This window comes from Chiroxiphia lanceolata, chromosome 7 (genome assembly GCF_009829145.1).
Source record: "Chiroxiphia lanceolata isolate bChiLan1 chromosome 7, bChiLan1.pri, whole genome shotgun sequence".
Classification (NCBI taxonomy): domain Eukaryota; kingdom Metazoa; phylum Chordata; class Aves; order Passeriformes; family Pipridae; genus Chiroxiphia; species Chiroxiphia lanceolata.
Genome location: NC_045643.1, coordinates 7,674,387 through 7,692,745, shown reverse-complemented (window position 1 = coordinate 7,692,745; position 18,359 = coordinate 7,674,387). Strand labels below are relative to the sequence as shown.

The window sequence follows — 18,359 nt, the reverse complement described above, 5'->3', positions numbered from 1 at the left end:
TGAGAGCCAGGCAAGACAAGAACAAGAGGCTGCCGTCACAGGGAGTGGAGCCGGTGGCCATGCCCCCTTCACTCCCTCCCTCCCCACCTCCTTCCCTCCCCTCTCCCCATGCTGGGGTCTGGCAGTGGGTGGGTGGATGGACAGACACATGGAGGAATGGGTGAGTGCATTTTTCCCCATGCCATAGGGTCCAAGGCCAGCCTAGTTATCGGGGGAATGGGGAAGAAAAGCACCTTGGACTCCACCACAGCCAGAGACGTGGCATACCAGGGATCTGTCCTTCCCTGGGTTTTTATAATGCAGCAATTTCTGCTGACACACATTAGACCTGGCTCTGGTCTTGTGCCAGGTACGGGCTCAGGTAACTTAGGTTTGGGATTGCAAAGTAGAATTGTTTTCAGGAGCGTGGCTGATTTACTGTGTGTGAGAAGACACGCCCGCTTGTCTTGCAGAATGCTTCGACTGTTGAGCTTGGGAGGTGCAAAGTGAGCAAAAACTGAGCATTTTACTGCTTGTCGATTAAGATAATAGCTACTTACCCCAGGCAGCTGGGGCTTAGTGTTTTGAAAAAGGCCACTCTTGTTAAATCTTCAATATCTTGAGAGACAAATCACAGCATGTTAATGCATTGGGATAACGGATCTGGAGTGAAAATGGCAAGATATGATTAAATATCTAAATTAAGATAGTTCTGTATTTCTGTCACTCATAATCATAGTCAGTATCTTTCCTTCAAGTAAGATGTCTGGGAGTAAAACAGACTTCACAAAATCTAGTCCTAATAGTTATAGGGAGCAGGGTGAAAAGCAGAAGTCCTACAAGAAAGCTTAAAAATAAAATCAGCCTAGTTTTGAAATGAGAAGCATGTCTTGTGACTTCCAAGGCCTGAGCACTGTGGCTCAATTGCTTCTCATTTCTATGGTAAAAAGCCAAGTACAGATGCCTGAGAGTTGCACAGATTTCATACAGGAGCTCATGTGGAATCACCATGAGAGGTTTTGGTCTGCAAGCAAAATTGGAGCGTTTCCCTTCATTTGGGAATGTGTGCACGGATTTACACTGTCACAGCAAAACTTGAGGTGGATATACTCAAACCTGAGAGCAGATTTTACCCTCTTGCCAGAGGGAAGGAAAGTGTTTACCTTCCCAGGTCCTTCCCATCAGCTCTGTTGAGGCTAGAACAGGATCTGGGGATCCTTTGAGGATGATTCCTAAAAACCCTATGAAAACCCAAACTGTCTGAGGCTCATATAATTTTTTCAGCCCCAAAGCAGTTTAATGCCCCCCCTTCCCTTTCCCATAACTTGTTTCCCACATGAGTTTACTTAAAGCCTTATTTTTTTTTCCAGGGCTTTGCATCAGTCAGTTCTTTGGTGCAAGTCTTTGACCCTGTGCACAGTTTCCCTGGCACAGCACAGGGGCAGGAAGGTGTTTCAGGACTTTGGAAAGGCTGGGGGCATGGAGCTCTTAGGTTGGGATTGCTGCAGGAAGAATCTTTGCCCACAGCAATGAGTGATGCTGAAAGGCAGTCTGTTTCCTTTTACCACTGGTTTGGACCTACAAGCTATGGTAGCATCATGCACCTAAATTAAGCATCTAATTTTTAGTAGAAAAAAAAAGGCTGGAAGGTTTTGAAGCCTTATGAAAGGACTGCTTTGTTGGTGCTAAAAGAAACTTGATTACCAGTTTGTGCTGCTGCAATAAGCACTCATCTCGTGCTCTATTATTTTCATATCAGTCTCCTCTGCTTGAGCACATGACACATCTCAGATGCCTTTCTCAGAATATTCTGAGTTGGAAGGGACCCACAAGGATCATCAAGTCCAACTTTTAAGTAAATAGCCCACACAGGGATCAAACCCATGACCTTGGTGTTATTGGCAGCATGATCTAACCAACTGAGCTGATCTCAGGGTCTTTGTGAAGGGCTTTTACAAAAGAAGATGGTGGAAATGAGATGCCCAAACAAAGTGCTGTGGCCTGGCTGGTGTAAATGCCTTGGAGTCCTCCTGAGTCCAGGTGAGTGTGTCCCTTGTGTGGGCTGTGTCATCTTCCCCTGGAAAGCTCTTCTCCAGCTCCTTGTGTGTCAGACCCCACTAGAGGGCACAGCTCATCTACCATTTAAGACAAGGAGGATGCTGCTCCCCAGTCTCATTTCAGAACTGGGCAACCAGATACCAGTGAGTGAGGGTGAGAGGAGATACGGACTGAGGTCTCCTCCCAGAAGTGCATCTGGACAGATCACTTCTCTTTGGATAGGCCCTGTTCTCCAAACAACCAGGAGCTGAATCTTTGTGATGAACACTGTTGTGGTGTCAGAAAGCCAGAAGTTTTTTTGTGTAACATCTCTGTCTGCTTGCCTGCTTCTTCAGCATGTGAATATCTTGATGCCCTGAACGCTCAGAGTCAGACCTCCTTCAGTGTGGAGTACTTTGCAAATAGAGACTGTGTCTGCATCAAAACTGGATGGGTAGAGCATCTGCAGAGTCCTGCACAAAGCCAGGTGTGCACCTTGCTCAGCTGTGCTTGTGCAGTGAAGGGTTCCTCACCTGAAATAAATTTTACTGGTAAAAACTGGACACTGGTTGTTTTTCCGAGGTCTAGGGATTGCATTTCATGTTATGCTTGCCTGATGTAATTACGTCATGAGAATTTGCAGGGCGGGTCTGGCTGCAGGAGTGGTATGCACCAGCCCAGCAATGCACCATTTGAGCACCTGTAACCTCTTTGCAGGCATTCCTCCACTGCTCCACCTCAGCCTTTTTCTTTGATTTTTAACTGTGAAGGAAAGGTTGGCATGTCAGTGGTGCATAGGAATGCCAGAGCAGGTAAAAATAAAACTCCTAGATTAAACAGGCAAGAATAATTCAAATTATTTTGTATTCTGGCTCTGCCTGCTGTATAACTTGGGGCAGGATGCCTCTCCTTCTCCCTTTCTCTGAGTAAAAGGATGCACAGGGACACAGATCTTTATGGAGCAGTTTGGGAGTTCCTAGAGGGTTCTTTCCCAGTGGTTGTGTAGCAGTTGTTTCTTTCTGACTGTGCCTGCTGTGAGGAAGCATCCACATGAGAACTGTAAATCATCCCTTGCTTAAGGAAGAGCAGTTGGGTGGAAAAGGCAACAGGGTCTGGTAATGAGGGCACTACCCCAAGATGAAAACAGAGACTGAAACCTCAGCTTTGCCGCTTGTCTACCTGTGGGAAGATTTTTTTTTTTCTCCCCTGACTTGTTTCTCCCACTCTCCTTGGCTCATCTTCACAGTTTACATGTGCTCCCTGGTGTGCCCTGTGCAGGCAGCCCAGCGCGGGAGGTCTGGTCTTCATCAAGGCTCCCACACTGCTGGAGCAGTGCTTAGACCTTGTACTGCTCAGAAATTAGCCTCAGCTTTAGCATTTTTGGTCCCCTGAGATACCATGAAATTGTTTCTGATGGATCAGTTTTTATCTGGAACACTCTCATTTCTTATTTAGTCTGCTTCAAGGGTACGCTGTGGTCTTGGCAGCCCTGCTCAGCTGAGCACTGTTTGTGCTGCTTGCTTGGGTACCTCCAGGCTCTTGTTTTCTGCTCACATCACAGCACTGCTGCACCATTTCACACAGGGACAGGTGGCTGTGACCTCACTCCTGAATTTGTTTGCTCTGACCAGAAACAGGCACAGGTACCTGAGCGTGTTTCAGCTGCCTGGATCATACAGTGAACGCTGTTGCCTGCCTTGCCTCTTGCTTTCTGAAGACCATGTCCAAAAGCACAAGCAACTTTTCAGGTTGGTTTTTTTATTTTCTCTTCCTGTTGCTGGGGGACATGGAGTAGCAAAAAAAAAAAAAAGTGTTACTTACCTTGGAAGGGCTTTATGAAAGTTTTCTGGCTTAAACCACAGAGCTGGGGTTTGCTAGAGCTGCTTTAAGGTTTCACCTGCACAGACTGAAGCCACTGCAGCAGGGTTAAAGCAGTATGAGCTCACTAGATATCACTCTCATAGCTCACTAGGTGGAAATCCTCATTTGTTTTTTCAGAAGCAAATTACCTGTAGTGCATGTGCATGTGTGAGCAGGCATTTTGGGAAGTGTGGGGTGCGTACTTCATAGCATCTGAATCCTGCTGTTTTGTGCCGTGGTCTGATGGCTTTAGGGCTCTGGGCTGTGCTGAAAGCCTACAGTGGCCACAGGCCATTGCTGACCTGATGTAAAGCCCCCACTGCTGCAAACTGCTCTCTATATAGGTTCTGATGGGCTGCATCTGTATTGCCAGGTATTCTGAGAGCGTCAGCTGTGGTCTTGATGCTGTTGCAAAGCCAACACTGTGTCTGTTGTGAGCTCTGGCTGGACAGAGCTGAGGTTATGACCAGATTTAGACATCTGGCAGTGGGTATGTAGAGACCAGAATCAATGGTCAAAAACTGTGGCTTTTGTTGTGATCTTGCCTAAATGATGTTGGCTCCTGGACCAGCCATAGGACAGACAACTTGCCTCTGCACCATCAGCTTCAAAAGGAACCAGTCCCTTGTGTGCGAGTATATATAGCAGGCCTTGCTTTTGGAATAGAACTATTCTGGTTTAGTTGGTGTTGCTATAACTGAGCTCTCTGATCAGAGTCCACCTGTGGTTTGATCGGCTCCTGCAGAGCAGCTCTTCTCACTTGTGATCCTTTGAGCAGGGCTCCAAAATGCTGTGTGTTGGTCTGAGGAGCCCCTGGCCAGCTTCAAGACAGGTGGGCACGCTGCCTCTTGCTAAGCAAGCCAGCCTGGCATTTGTCAGTAGCCTCAGAAATAACCTGAGGCTCTTCTGTTTCTAAAAGCCTGTTTGTTTCAAAAAGGAACATCTGAAACCATGGTAAACAAAATAAATTCAAAATAATCGACCCATTCAGAGGCCACAACAAGTGATGTTCTCAAAACTGTTTGCCATACTGTGCTGTAAAATGTGCAATCCCTTGTTTGCGCGAGGGTTCTCACAGAAAACATGGGTAAGGAGCTAAATCACAGAGATCTGGCTTGGAATGGAAGTGTTTTTTCTAAGTGTCCTGATCTTTGCTGTTTCTCCTTTTCTATGTGTGCAGTACTGTCATGAGCTGGTGCAAGAGGAACTTCTGAAGACCCAGGGTAGCCCAGTAGTGATCAGATAGGTGAGGTTTGTCACCACTGCAATGGAGCATTAAAAGATCATTTTGTCAGTTTTGAGAGGAGGAAGGGTTGTGCCTTTGCTAATGAAAAAAGGATTGGGGTCCTCACTGTTAGGAAATATTTTAAGGATTAGTGGAGCTGTAATGATGAACAAATCATTTACACTGTGGCTTGAAACTGTGAGCCTGCCCTGAACTGCTTCAGGCTTCTAACATGCTAGGCTTCCTATATTAATTATTAACATCACTAAAACACTCCAGAGATCGGCCTGGAAACATTAAACAAGCTTAATATTAATAGCTCCCAGATGATAAGTGGTGGTGAACATTAGCATGTATTAAAGACTGAGGAGGGAAAATAACTACTGACTACAATAAACATTTGAAGTACAGTGGCATTAAATTACATAAAGAATACAAGTGTGAACCACAAGAAAGGTTTCCCTACAGTATTGCCTGCTACCATTTGAAGAGACAGGTGAGATTGCTTACACCTTTGAAATTACACTTGACAGGTCACAATTAAATAGCCTCAAGGAACAGGGATGTGCTGAGGTTCTTGCCACATGTCTAATAAGTAAAGAGCGGCTTTTGTGAAAGGTAAATGTGACTTCCTTGAATAAAAATGTCTGCATCGAACATTTTGTTATCTCAAACTTCATGTTCTCTTTTACTCAGTGGACCTTGGCCAGAAGGATCTCCCTCCACGAGTCCAGCCCACTTTGCCAGAGGAGCTTCGATGCGGACACCTTTGGCTCTGGGTTGGGCACCTGACTTCAAAGGGAGAGCCGGCTCCTGAGGGGTATGGAAAAGAAGGAAATGGTTCTGTGAAATAAGAGACATCGTTATCTAACAAGGTGCAGGTTTTGCAGCATTTTACATGATTAAAGCACTTAAGCACTCTCTTCCACGTGCAGGGTCTGGTGTCTACCAGGAGCTCCACGTGCTGCTTCTTTTGCCAGTGGGGATATCACGTTTGGAATGGACCTTGACCTCTCCAAAAAAGCTTGGTGGCAACTGGCCAGCTGGCTTAAGCTGTTAGTCTGGGACTGGTGCACGCTCACAGAGTGATCACATATGTTCCCTTAGGAAACCAGGCTAAAAATGGATGTAGGCAATACCTTTCCAAGGAAAGGGCTATAGAGAAGCTCCCTGACAACTTAAAGTTGCTCCCAGCTCAGTAATCTCCCTCACAAGCATTTAATCTCTCTGTGTTTGTGAGACAGTTGCAATAAATGCAACTGAAAATGGTTTGCCTGTGCTTGGAAAGAGGAATATTTAAGCAATGCTGTCTAGCACAAACTTGGAAAGTTCGTGTGGGTGTGAATATAAGTTTAGTTTTCCTGAAGTCCCTACCCAGCTTTAGGATGTGTAGCTCGGACAACTTCACAGGGCATTTTATGATGAATTTTGCCTTTCCGGGCTTTGCAACCAGGCCGGTGGCCACAGCATCCTCTTGCTTTTTTCAGCTCACATCTAAATGTTTGGCTGGTTTTCAGTTGGTTTTTAGTCTCAGGCACTGGCTGTTACAGGCATGGTCTGTAAAGGCACAAGAATAGAAATTATTTCATCAGTATGAGCCTGAGTAACCTCGTTTAGGACCAGATGCTGCTGGAAGAGTTGTAAAGCTTAGGCAGAGGTGAAATGAGTCATCTGTTGCCAATAAACTTGGAAGGAACAAATGCCTTGGGGAGGGAGGGGGGTGGAACCATTATCTGCTGTTACCTAGAGCAACCCCTTTTATAATTGAAAAATATATTAAAAATTATTTTGGGAATTTCTAATTAGTTGAGTTGAACCACTAATGCGCTCCGGATGTTTCGGAAACTTAAACTAGTAACTTCCCCAAAAGAGGCCACACAGAGAAGTGTCTTTCCTGCCTTTCCCCTCTACCACCACAGCTCCAAGGTCAGAGAGGATGAAAACGTCTGTAGAAGTTGAAGTTGGGCAACAAAGGCGGTGCCTGTCAATCCCTGGGGAGATGCCTCCTTCTAACAGTGCCCAGCCCGACGTGGCTTAAGGCTGGAAACCCTGCAATAAGTAATTATATCGAGTAGCTGTCCTTAGGGAAAGGCACAGCTAGGAAAGGCAGAAGGCAAAAGGAAGGAAAAGCAGAAGCTTGTGGCTGAGGCCATTCTGCTCCTGACTCTGGCATCTGTTTGCAGCCCGCTCCTTGACAAGCCATTGAGCTGGCTATGGAAATTGGTGGTTTCTAGATGCAAGCACGTATTTTGCTTTCTGTCCAGTTTGGAGTATCCAGTGCTTTACCTATCTATTTATTTATTTGTTTATTTGTTGTTTTTACAGCATCTGAAATGAAAGGATTCTGCAGTAACTTTGTGTGTGTGTGTGTGTGAAATCTTCTTTTAATTGTTGCTACATTTGGAGGGAAAACTAAACACTGGAGACTTCGACAACACTTGCCTGACTGTTTTGTCTCTTTGTAGATGGAGAATAGAGGGGCTAATTCCTTCACATTCCTACAAGGAAGGATCAGAAGGGTTTTAGTGCTGTCTAAAATTAATCCTGTGGGAAAGCCTACAGGAATATGGCAGTGCACGGTACCTGCTGCAGGGCTGGGATGGGCTGCAGCAACTGATGATGCACAGTGAGGCAGAGGGCAGAGAGAGCACTGGGCAGATGAGTCAGTCCTGCATGGCATTCATCAGTCACTGTGCACAGAAAACCAGGAATGCTATGGATGCCAGAAAAATGTGTTATGATTTAAAATCAGATGCGCCAACTCTAACACATGTAACATCTGAAATGTTTTGTCTCCGTTTCCTTTGGTGTTTTGTTACCAGCATCATCTACCACTTACCAGTTTAGGCAAACTTCTTTATTTCAGGAAACTATAATGACCTGCCTTCCTGCCCTACGAGTGATTATCACAGCTGGAATCTGAGATACTTTAGCCAACAGCATGGTTTATTTTAGGTAAGCCAGGAATTGTTAGCTGACACTGCCTGTTTGCTGATGTTCTCTGTAGGTGGGTGACCAGAGAGGTGGCAGGAGATGGGGTAGCGATGCACAGCTCCAGCCCATAATGCAGAACCGTGAGACATCACACGGGTGCTCCTCTGTCTGATGGCAAGTGGTTGGAACCGTTCCTTGAGAACAGAGCTGGCAATTTTTCATTTCGCTGTAAAATAGGTGAGTGGAAAACATACCTCTTTCCTGACAAGCATGAAAGAGGGATAGAAGCAGAGTACTGTTTTCTGTGCTCGAGAAAAGGGATAGTGTGCCTCTGACTTGTGCTCTGGTTGAGTCTGGATAGATTTCCACAGGGACACTAAACAGCACCTCCTTCCCCCTCTTCCACTTCAGCTGAGGGAGTTTTAACTGTGATGTGGTTTCCCATAAGCTCTTCCAAAAGCATGTTCATATGGCATTTTACAGAACAGTATGACTAATTAGTGCAAGCACTTGGTCTTTGACAAACAACTGGCTGTTTTCAGACCATGTGTTGTGGCTATGTTTTACTCCAGTCCAAAACAATTGGAGTTCAAGAAAATATGAAGGGCCTGATTGGAAAATGTGGCTCAGCTTAACTCTGCAACATTTGGAATGGGAGTGGATGAGGCCACACAGCATGGAGCAGAAAAAAATATGGGAAAAATTAAACAAGCAGGCAGCATCAAGCCCTTGTAGCAAGGCCACGTGATTCCTCACTCTCATGTCTACTCCCTGTCAGTGGGGTGAGGACACCAGCATAACGACAGCAGGAATGCTTTGATATATTAATCCCAAAGTGATGCAGAGCCAGTTCCTCAGCTGCTTCAGCTGATGTAATGCATTGTTTTCACCAAAGCCATCTCGATTTTGTCTGACTGAAGGACTAACTAGTTCAGACTATTTTTTTGACAGATACAGAGGCTGTATTCCCAAATTAAATATGCATATTGACCTCTTGCCTGCCTTCTGCCCAAGCCTGTGAAGAGAAGGCAGGGATGCAGGGACTGTACTACCCAAGCATCCCCCAGTCTGGAATAGCTTTTATCCCTATAGCACTTGAGGTAGGGAATGAGGAGTGTTTTTATATTACGTGGAAGAGACTAGGACATATTTTCTTCTGAAGATAGCCCGGAGCTTTCTTAAAATATAGGGTTTTTTACACATCAAGAGGGGAAGCCACAGGAGGCGAAACAGCCAGATTTTGCAGCTCAGCGGTGCTGTGGCAGGCTGGGAATAGCGGATAGGAGCACAGAGAGCAAACAGCAGACCATGACCATCCATCTCTGGGAGCCAGGCACCGCAATCGGTTGCTGTTCAACAGCCTGGGATGGGTTTGGCTCCCCACAACCACAGCTGCTGTGGAGTTGGCTTCACTTTGCTTTGCAGTGAAACACTCTGAGCCATGGCGTGTCTGTTGCTAATTAGATTAGGTCTGCAGAGGCTGCATTGGGTGAGTTCCCATTTTCGCCCAGGATGGGCAGTTTTCAGCGAGTTCAGTGATAGTTTGCACATTGCAGGTAAGTTCCCAGCCTGGCACAGTAATGCAGAGCTTGCACATGTCGGTCTGGGTGGAGGCTGGCTTATGTTCTCCAAACAGAAGCATCAATGGGACCAGAACAACCTCTCTGGGGTTGTTGAGCGTCAGCTGTGATGGATATTCATGTGGTAGATTTACTGGCAGGGTGAAAAGCCTGCAGTGTTTGGACAAGTGCTTGTTAAGGCAGACAGACTCTCAGTATAGTGCTTACCACAGACTTAACATACTTCACTCTGGCTATCCAAAAACAGCTTTTGGATGCATGTCCAGAAATTTGGCAAGAAACCCTTGCTTTCCAGACTACAGTTATATATGGCCTGTTTAGCTGTATGCTTTTGTGCTAACTTGGCTCCAAGTTTTATATAGCATCATCCTCATCCCACTTATCTCTAACGGAGTTTATAGAAAAGAAGCATAGTTGTTCTGCCTTTGGCTAGACAAGCCAACTCCTTCTCATCTCAGTAAACTCCTGCTGCTGCTTATCTTAGGAGCTTTTCTCTTCACAGCTATTCAAGTTTGGTTTCTTTTTAGCATGGAAAGGCAGACTTGCAGGCACCATTTTAGGTAAGGTCTTGCGGATGGTGGTGCAATGACCTTTCCTGAAGTGCTCTAACATTAAATGCAATTTTTTTGGTGTTTATGTTGTGATGGTGGCACACAACCAATCTGTGATCAGTTTATGACCCCAGAACTTCCTCTTTTTCCCTTATTAACAGCTGATGAGATAATGAATTTAGCTCTTGACATGGTATTGTCTGTCTGCTTGATTTCACTCCACTTGTTTCTCAGTCCTTAACCTCTTGTAGGACTTTATCCTCCTTTTTTGGTGACATTTCAAAACACCGTGTCATCAGCTTATTTCATTAGTGCTGTCCTATTTGTGTCAGGGTGCTGATGAAAATACTAAATGAAATCAACCCCAAGGTTAACCTTTGAAAAAGTCCCTCCACAGGAAGATTCTTCCTCAGCCTTAAAAGCAATCCAATACCGAGACCTTGAGATCCTCATAGTGGCATCTTCACTGACCTGCAAAAAGTTTATGGGTGAAAAACTCTCTCATGGCACGCTAAGGTGACTAGAGGAGGCCAGTAAGTCATTGAGGGGTTTTGGCAAGGTGAAGGCAACACATAAGCTCTCTTCAGAAATATACCCACATCTTTAGTATAGCACGTAAGTTGCTGTTGGTAAAAGTGATCAAGATAATTGTCTCCTGCCGTTCTGGGATATTTTTTTTTCCAGTCCTCCTAAAGGCTTGGAAGCTCACAACTTTATGGACTGTATTCTTCTTGGTCAACCCAAGCTCATGGATCTCTTTTCTGGACCACCTGGGAAGACACTTATCAGTTATGGCTTTGCGGTGTGACTACAAGCCCCAGGCTAGACATGACAAAGCTAATTAAGGTTCCCAGAGGGTCAGAGCTCTGCTGATGCAAATAGAGACTCTGCTGACTTGAAAAGATGAACCAACAGTAATGAATTTCATCTGGATGAAATCTGCATGGACACTACCACTCTCCTGAGCCCTGTCTTGACACTGTTCAAATGTGGCAGCACCTGAGAGCTTTTCCCAGGAGGTCTGATTTGCTGAAGACGATCATCTTGGGCTCCTTAGGAGGTCTAATAAAGTACAAGCCCTTTAGTTGCATCAATAGATTTTTTCCTGCAGAATTTCAGTGCCAACACATACTTGTCTGTGATGTAATTTTTTTCCACTAATAAATCCACAGACCCTTCTGGATAACACTGCTGTTATGTTTGCAAAATACTACAGTGCTAATGGAGCTCTGCTCCTGTCATGTATCTTGACAATACAAAATATTTGCCTCCTAAGCATAGATTTTCCAAGGTCTTCAAGCATTCCACTCTCCTTGGACTAATGGATATCTTGTTAAAGCTGTCAGGCTTCATTTCTGTTTTGGCAGATGCTGTGACCTTACAGTGGAACATTTTCTTTTAACACCATCAGTTAACAGTTTTAACACCGTCCTTGCCACTGGATTCTCCTATCCCAAGGCTTGCTGCTAATAGAGATGTAATCACATTTTCCTGCACAGAATATAAAAACATTCGTTTTATTATGCAAAAGAGGTCTGTTGAGTACACCACCACCAGTTTTAACAGCTGATTGCTTGTTCTGATTCTCAAGAGTGAGGTTTTACAAGGTGGTTCTGTTTAAGAGTGGAAAATTGTATCTGTAGGGTGTGCTCTGCACAAAACAGCCTCCTTGCACACAGGACACTGGAGAATGAGGTATGTACTGTGCACTTCAAATTGAGCCCTTTAAAACTGGCATGGGATACTCAGTGTTGTCCGAGTATCATTAATCACATTCATGACTCTCAGACAAAATGAGCTTCAACTTCATGTTGCTTATTAAAATAAGAAAAATACATTCAGTATTTCATTTTCACTCACTGCACTTCATAGTGCAGCCAAAACTAATGTTTTTTTAATCATTATTTCATACTTATCTGAACAAAGTCTGTATGTATAGTACTTTATAACAATATGGCTTATTTTGTCTATATTAAAAGAAAAAAATTACTGTGTGTATCTGGAATGTGAGGAAAAAAGGATTTCTTACACTGCAGCACATGTTCAATGTGTGATTTGAAATCTGACTGCAGTCACCCAATAGCTTGTTCTCTTCCAATTCTGCTTTATTCTTTTCTTCATCTTTCCCTCCTTCCCTTCCTCATCTCTTTCTTTCCCCCTTCCTCCCTTTCCCCTGTTTTTCCTGTATTTCTTTCCCTCTATTTCTTCCTCCCTTTTGCTTTCCTCATTTTCTTTCACCATTTCTTTTCCCGTCTTTATTCCCCTCCCTCTCTTCTCCCCATTCTTCCCACCCTTTCCCACCTTTCCCCTGGATTTCTTTTTCCCTCTGTTTCTTTCTTTCCCCCTCCTTTCTCCCACCCATTTCCTTCCTCCTTCCCCCGTATTTCTCTTCCCCTCTTTCCACCCCTTCCCCTCAAATTTCTCTCTCTTTCTTTCTTCTTTCTTTCTTTCTTTCTTCCTTTCTTCCTTTCCCCTTTGCCCCCATATTTCTATTTCCCTCTATTCCTTTCTCCCCTTCCTTTTGTCCCCTCAATAGTAGGTGTTTGGACAGAAAACTGCCTAGCTCAAGGTTCAGTTGGCCATACAGCCAAGCCTCTGTAGGGCTTTCAGCCAGGCAGGCAAACAGCACTGATGCAAATCTTACTGCACCCCTGAACGGGAAATTCCTTGCATGGATACGGTGATGCAGCTGCACAGGTGGCTGAAATCCCTGGGTAACAGGGACCTAAAAATAAGGCTTTGCCCCGCCTCTCTGGCTAGAATTCCTCAAAGGGCAGGGGCAAATGCAAGGATAAGGGCTCAAGGAAGAAGTTATGCAGAGCCTGAAAGGGTGATAGCGCTAAGCCAGGCCTCAGGGAGGTGAAGAAGGGAAGCCTCAGGGATATCTAGGAAAACCAGACCCGGCAAGGCTTTGCCTCCAGGGTGAGAGCTTAGTTTAAGGCCCCAGTGTTGCACTGCAGAGCAGGTCCCTTTTTATCCACTTGTGTGGGGTCAGAGTAAACTTGATGCTGAATCTGAGGATGTGATGCACATTTTAATGCCCAAGCAAGGTAAGGGACTCATCCATCCGCTTCTGCTGACAAAAAATCATTTATTTCTTGTAAGATAAACAGTCCCAGGTGCAAGGAGCAGCATTGATGCAATACCTCTACCCAGTTAACTTGAGGATGACCCAAATCTCAGGTGTTGTACATGGAAACTGCCAATATATACTGAGAAGGCAGGTGTTGGCTTTTACCTTTATCAAGTTTAAATCAATGGTAAAATTAAGCCATAAAGATTAAATGCAGCTTCCTGGTCAGAAGGGGATGGGTGGGTTTTGTAGCCCTTTTTTTCTGTCTGTGTAATAACGTGAGCTTGAGAGACTTTTAATTCGTATTTAGGGAATTAGTGTGAAAATTAAGGAGTAAGGGCTGTGACAGGAATTCCAGAAAATACATTTTCCTTGTCAATGTGAATTAATTAAGCACTGATGTACTTGACACTAAAATGAATCATGTCCACTTATACACAATAGGAAAATTCATTGTTGAAGAGATCCCACAGGACGATGAGGCTGTGTGAGGGTTCAGGGCATGAGGAGACATTTTTCTATCCTGTTCCCCCCATATTTGTGGCAGAGAAATCCCTCAGCTTTGCTGCTGGTGAGGTTTTGATGCGCGTTTCCACAATTTCTGGTAAGTTTACTGTGTCCAGTCTGGGCTCCTCAGTACAGGAGAGACATGGAGCAGATCCAGTGGAGGGTAACGAGGACGACTGGGGGACTGGAGCATCTCTCATATGAAGAAAGGCTGAGGGAGCTGAGCTTGTTCAGCCTCGAGAGGATCCATGTCTGTCAATAACTGCAGGGAGGGTGTCAGAAGATGGTCCAGGCTCTGCTCGGTGATGCCCAGCAATAGCACAAGAGGTAACAGGCAGGAACTGATGCCGAGGAAGTTCCACCTGAGCACGAGGAAGAACTTCTTTCTTATACAAGTGACTACACATTGGAATAGGTTGCCCAGAGAGGGTGTGGAGTCTCCCTCACCGGAGATACTCCAGAACCGTCTGGACACGATCCTGTGCCATGTGTTGTGGGTTGACCCTGCTTGAGCAGGGAGGTTGGACCAGATGGGACCTGCTGTGGTCCCTTCCAACCTCACCCATTCTGTGATTCTGTGATGCTGGGACTTTCCTACAGCTCGGCAGGCAGTCCGGAGACCCCAGGCAGGAGTGGGGCTGTGGGAGCAGGAAGGGGCATGAGGGCAGCGAGCAGGGCCCCCCTGGACTCCGATTTTGGGGAAGGGGGGCGTGAGGACAGCGGACAGGGGCCCCCCTGAATCCCTTTTCTAGCGGGGCTGTGAAGGCACCGCGCAGGGAGCCGCCGCATCCCGGCTTCAGGGGGTGGAGAGGGGGGGACGAGGCGGCCCCGTCCTGCCCCTCAGGGCGGGGGGCGGCGGCGCATGCGCGGGGCGGGGGGCGGTGACGGGCGCGCCGGCGGAGGCGGCGGAGGGAGCGGGAGGGTCGGTCGGGGCTGCCGGGGAGCGGGGTCGGTCCGGCTCCGGTCCCGTCGGGTCCGCCATGGGGACGCAGGGTGCCGGGAGAAAGCGGCTGCCGAACCGGGAGCGCCTGACGGCGGAGGACGATGCGCTCAACCAGATCGCCCGCGAGGTGAGTGAGCGGCGTGAGGCGGCATCCCCCCTTTCTCCCTTCTCCATCCTCCTCCCTCCGCTCTCTTTCCCCCCCGGTCTCCCCCGAGCGCCGCGCAGGCGCCCCCGGCCACAGACACCACGGCGGCTCAAGGGCGAGGTAAAAAGCCGCTTTCACCTCCGTCTGTGTGAGCATTGCTGGGCACCGCTCCGGCTCTCAGTGCGGGGAAGGGCGTGCGGTGCCGGAGCCACCCCCGCTCCAGCGCCTCCGGGAGGGGACATCCATCGTCTGCCGCTGAGAACCACTGAGAGTGGTGTTAACCACTGAAAATAGGCCGCTCGGGTGTGTTACGGATACTTAAAAATCATGGAGTCGCAGAATGGTTGGGGTTGGAAGGGACCTTAATGATCATCTAGCTCCAAACCACTGCCGTGGGCAAGGACACCTCCCGCTAGAGCAGGTTGCTGCAAGCCCCGTTCAGCCTGGCCTTGAACGCTTCCAGAGATGGAAGTGAAAAAATAAAACTGGAATACTGCAGGCTGATGCTGGATGTAGGCATAATTGAGCCCTCTGACTTGAAAACTGACATATATTTATGTTGCTGGCCACTAGACACTGCATTGTGCTCAGTGTGACTTTAACCAGTTAAACCAGCTGATGGGTGGCTGCTTGCTACCTCCTTGTTCTTCTTGGGTGCAGTTGCATTGGTTCAGTGGTAACCGGAATGATGTGAGTTCGGTTTTTATCTTTACTAAATCTGACTCGGGTTGTTCTGCATCCTTTGTCCCTCAGTCTTCCGACAGGAGAGATGGGCAACCCCAACCTGAGAGCAGGATAAGCAGCTCTGGGGTTGTTCTCTAGTACAGAACCTACAAGAAAGATGGAGAGAGACTATTTACTAGAGCATGTAGTGACAGGACAAGGGGAAAATGTCATCACACTGACAGAGAGTAAGTTTAGATTGGATATTTAGAAGAAATTCTTGACTGTGAGAGTGGTGAGGCACTGGCACGGGTTACCAAGAGAAGTTGTGGAAACCTCATCCCCGGGAGTGGGTGGCGCTCTGAGCAGCCTGGTTTAGTGGAAGGTATCCCTGCCCATGGCAGGGGATTGGAACTAGATGAGCTTTAAGGCCGTTTGAACCCCACCCATTCTGTGATTCACTGTGTCTAAGCTGCTCCAGTGCTGGTTGCTGCTGAAGGTGGCCATTCGCTTCCCCTAGTATGGGTTATGTGAGTCTCCTCGCCTGGCATTGGTCTCACCCCAAGATGGGTTGTGAGATAAATAGCTCTTCTAGAAGAGATTTAAGTCTCTTGTGGTTTCCTTTCCTGAATCACAGTTGCAGCAGGATAAAGAGGGATGCTAATTTGTAGCTTATTTTTGATGGCACTGCCTGGTAGGTTGAGTTAGCTGTAGCATCATGCACCATATTGTCAGTAATGCCTTTACTATTCTTGTGTACCATTTTGAAGTGGCTTGTAGCATCACTGGAAAACATGCAGTAGACTGATTTTTGTGTGAGTGATTCGGATAGCGTGTTTCCAGAAGGCAGATTTTTGTGGCAGTTTGATGAGAAGATGTGAAAGTTCCTGGGGATGGAGTTTGAGATAGGAGGACAAGAGTATCTCATTGTCGGGACATAAAATAGCAAGAGTGATTGTGCTGTCTGTTAGAGTTTGTGTCATGATAATATCCTAAGAATTGTTTGGGGTGAGAGTTTAAATTCTATAACTGTGTCCTGGCTGTGCTGTCATTTGATCAAGGAAAACATTGTAACAGAGGGCCTAGGTTGTCCTTTGTTGCACATTTTTCTCTCACTTTCTCTTTTCTTTAACTTACGTCTGATTTTCACTGCATTGTGCAGCAGTTTGAGGCTCAAATATTGTGGTGTTTTGTGTTTTTTTTTTTTTCTTCTCCTGGGGTTTGTTTAAAGGACAACTCCATTTGCAAAAAGCCCAACACAAGCATGTCTTTTATCTTTTCCCTTGAGTGCTAAAACTGTGAACTGCCAAGTTCAAGGTTCAGCATTTTCCCATATTATTTTAACTATTTGCATTACTCTGTGTGTGGGTTTTATGCACTTATTATTGTTTTGTTGTTTAACCACCTGTTTTCCACACAGAGGATCCCATGAAGGATTGCTTCTGTATAATCTAAAAATTCTTAAAAAATGTAGATTAAGCCTTTTGTCCCTTCCTAATAGGGATGCTGATAGTCTTTATGTTAATAAGGGTATAAGGGTTACTGACATTTGGTCTCTTGTAGCCTTCCTCACAGGTGTTCAGACAAAGCTGGGACATAGACATGTTGTGTTTGCACATAGGTTTTCACTCCTCTCTTTCCTTTGGTCTTTGTTGTCCAGAAGCCAGAGGTGCTTGCAAGTTATTTGCAGATCCTAGAATCTCATTTTTCCTATGTTAAGATAGGAGCCTAAAAGGGAATCCAAACCAGACTGATCTATGGAGGTTCCTTTTACCTTGGGATCCTGCGAAGTGAGCTGAAATACATACATCTTCTCTCCTTTTGGTTTTCCTCCAGAAAGATTGACACTTTCCAGTTTTATTTTGTGATTGTCAGTGTATTGACAAATCCACCATTCTTGCTCTGCTGCGTGCTTCTATTAGGAGACAGTAAGGCTTGTAAGGACTCTTAAACTCCTGCCATTTGAAGCACGATTTTTATTTTTTTGAATTTGCAGCCGGCCTGTCTTGCTGTGTGTGTGCAGTCTTGCGCAGACCGAGGGAGAGCCTGGTGTGGTGAGGAGGGCAGCCCTCGCCCCGCGGGACGCAAGAGCCGTCGGTCTGGAGGGGAAGTAACTAAGCAAGCGGAAGGAAATTGTAAGAGTGAAGCACATCATAGTGACAAGGGCTTAGGAGCAGTGTTAGTTGTGTTAATCAGCAGTAGTAAGTTTTAACGTTTGAGGCAATGTCTGAACTGGATGAGCTGCTTGTAGTTCATCGCCTTGTCTAGACCTAATTAGAAGGGAGGTAGAAGGCACAGTGCTGTACCGCTAAATCTGGCTGCGGAGTTCCTGGCAGACACGGTAATTAAGTGGATGGCAAATATGTAAATATAATTAACAGGAGAACACGGTGTGCTGGGTTTCTAACAGCCACAGACAGCTGCCACTCAGGATTTGCCGTATGCACACCTGGCTTGTATTGCTGAGCTTGTTTTTTCCCGGGTGTGAGCTCTTGCAGATGGCAGCGAAGCCCATCAATGATCGGCTTCTCCGCTTTCGGACTCGCACTGACGCCAGCAGATTATTCGGTGTTTAGGTCAACGGAAACTTTTGGGCTGTTTTGTTCCTCGGTGAGTGCATGCCAGCAGTGTTTGCAAAATCTAGCAGTTTGATACTCTTCAAGGTCTGTGCCAGCACAGCCAGCGGGAATCGCGTCCGCGTACTGCGCAATCATCTGCCGGGCTGGTGCATGCGTGGTTCGGGAAGGCAGAGTCCTGGGCTGCTGAACCTTACAGGAGCTGGCTTCCCGCTTGGATGACATGGGTTTGATATGATTACTTGAGACACTGTTCCTAGGGGAATATTTTTCTTGCTAACTTCCA

The 18,359-nt window shown here is 46.3% G+C and overlaps 1 protein-coding gene and 1 long non-coding RNA gene across 10 annotated transcripts in view; both read left to right on the top strand.

The window, feature by feature from the left end:
- Nucleotides 1-4,018: 4,018 nt before the first annotated feature.
- Nucleotides 4,019-6,093, top strand: LOC116789493. Its single transcript, XR_004358053.1, has 3 exons — nt 4,019-4,366; nt 5,057-5,122; nt 5,798-6,093. It is a non-coding gene; the product is annotated as an uncharacterized LOC116789493 (long non-coding RNA).
- An 8,549-nt stretch (nt 6,094-14,642) lies between these two features.
- Nucleotides 14,643-18,359, top strand: part of LRRFIP1 (LRR binding FLII interacting protein 1) — a 111,964-nt gene continuing 108,247 nt past the window's right edge. For 8 of the 9 annotated variants that reach the window (XM_032693940.1, XM_032693939.1, XM_032693935.1 and 5 more), the window contains exon 1: nt 14,689-14,816. In XM_032693940.1, coding sequence (XP_032549831.1) covers nt 14,727-14,816 — 90 coding nt within the window. In that variant the 5' untranslated portion in view covers nt 14,689-14,726. Of the gene's footprint in view, nt 14,817-18,359 lie in introns of all 9 variants that reach the window. The other variant, XM_032693936.1, reaches the window with a different exon arrangement.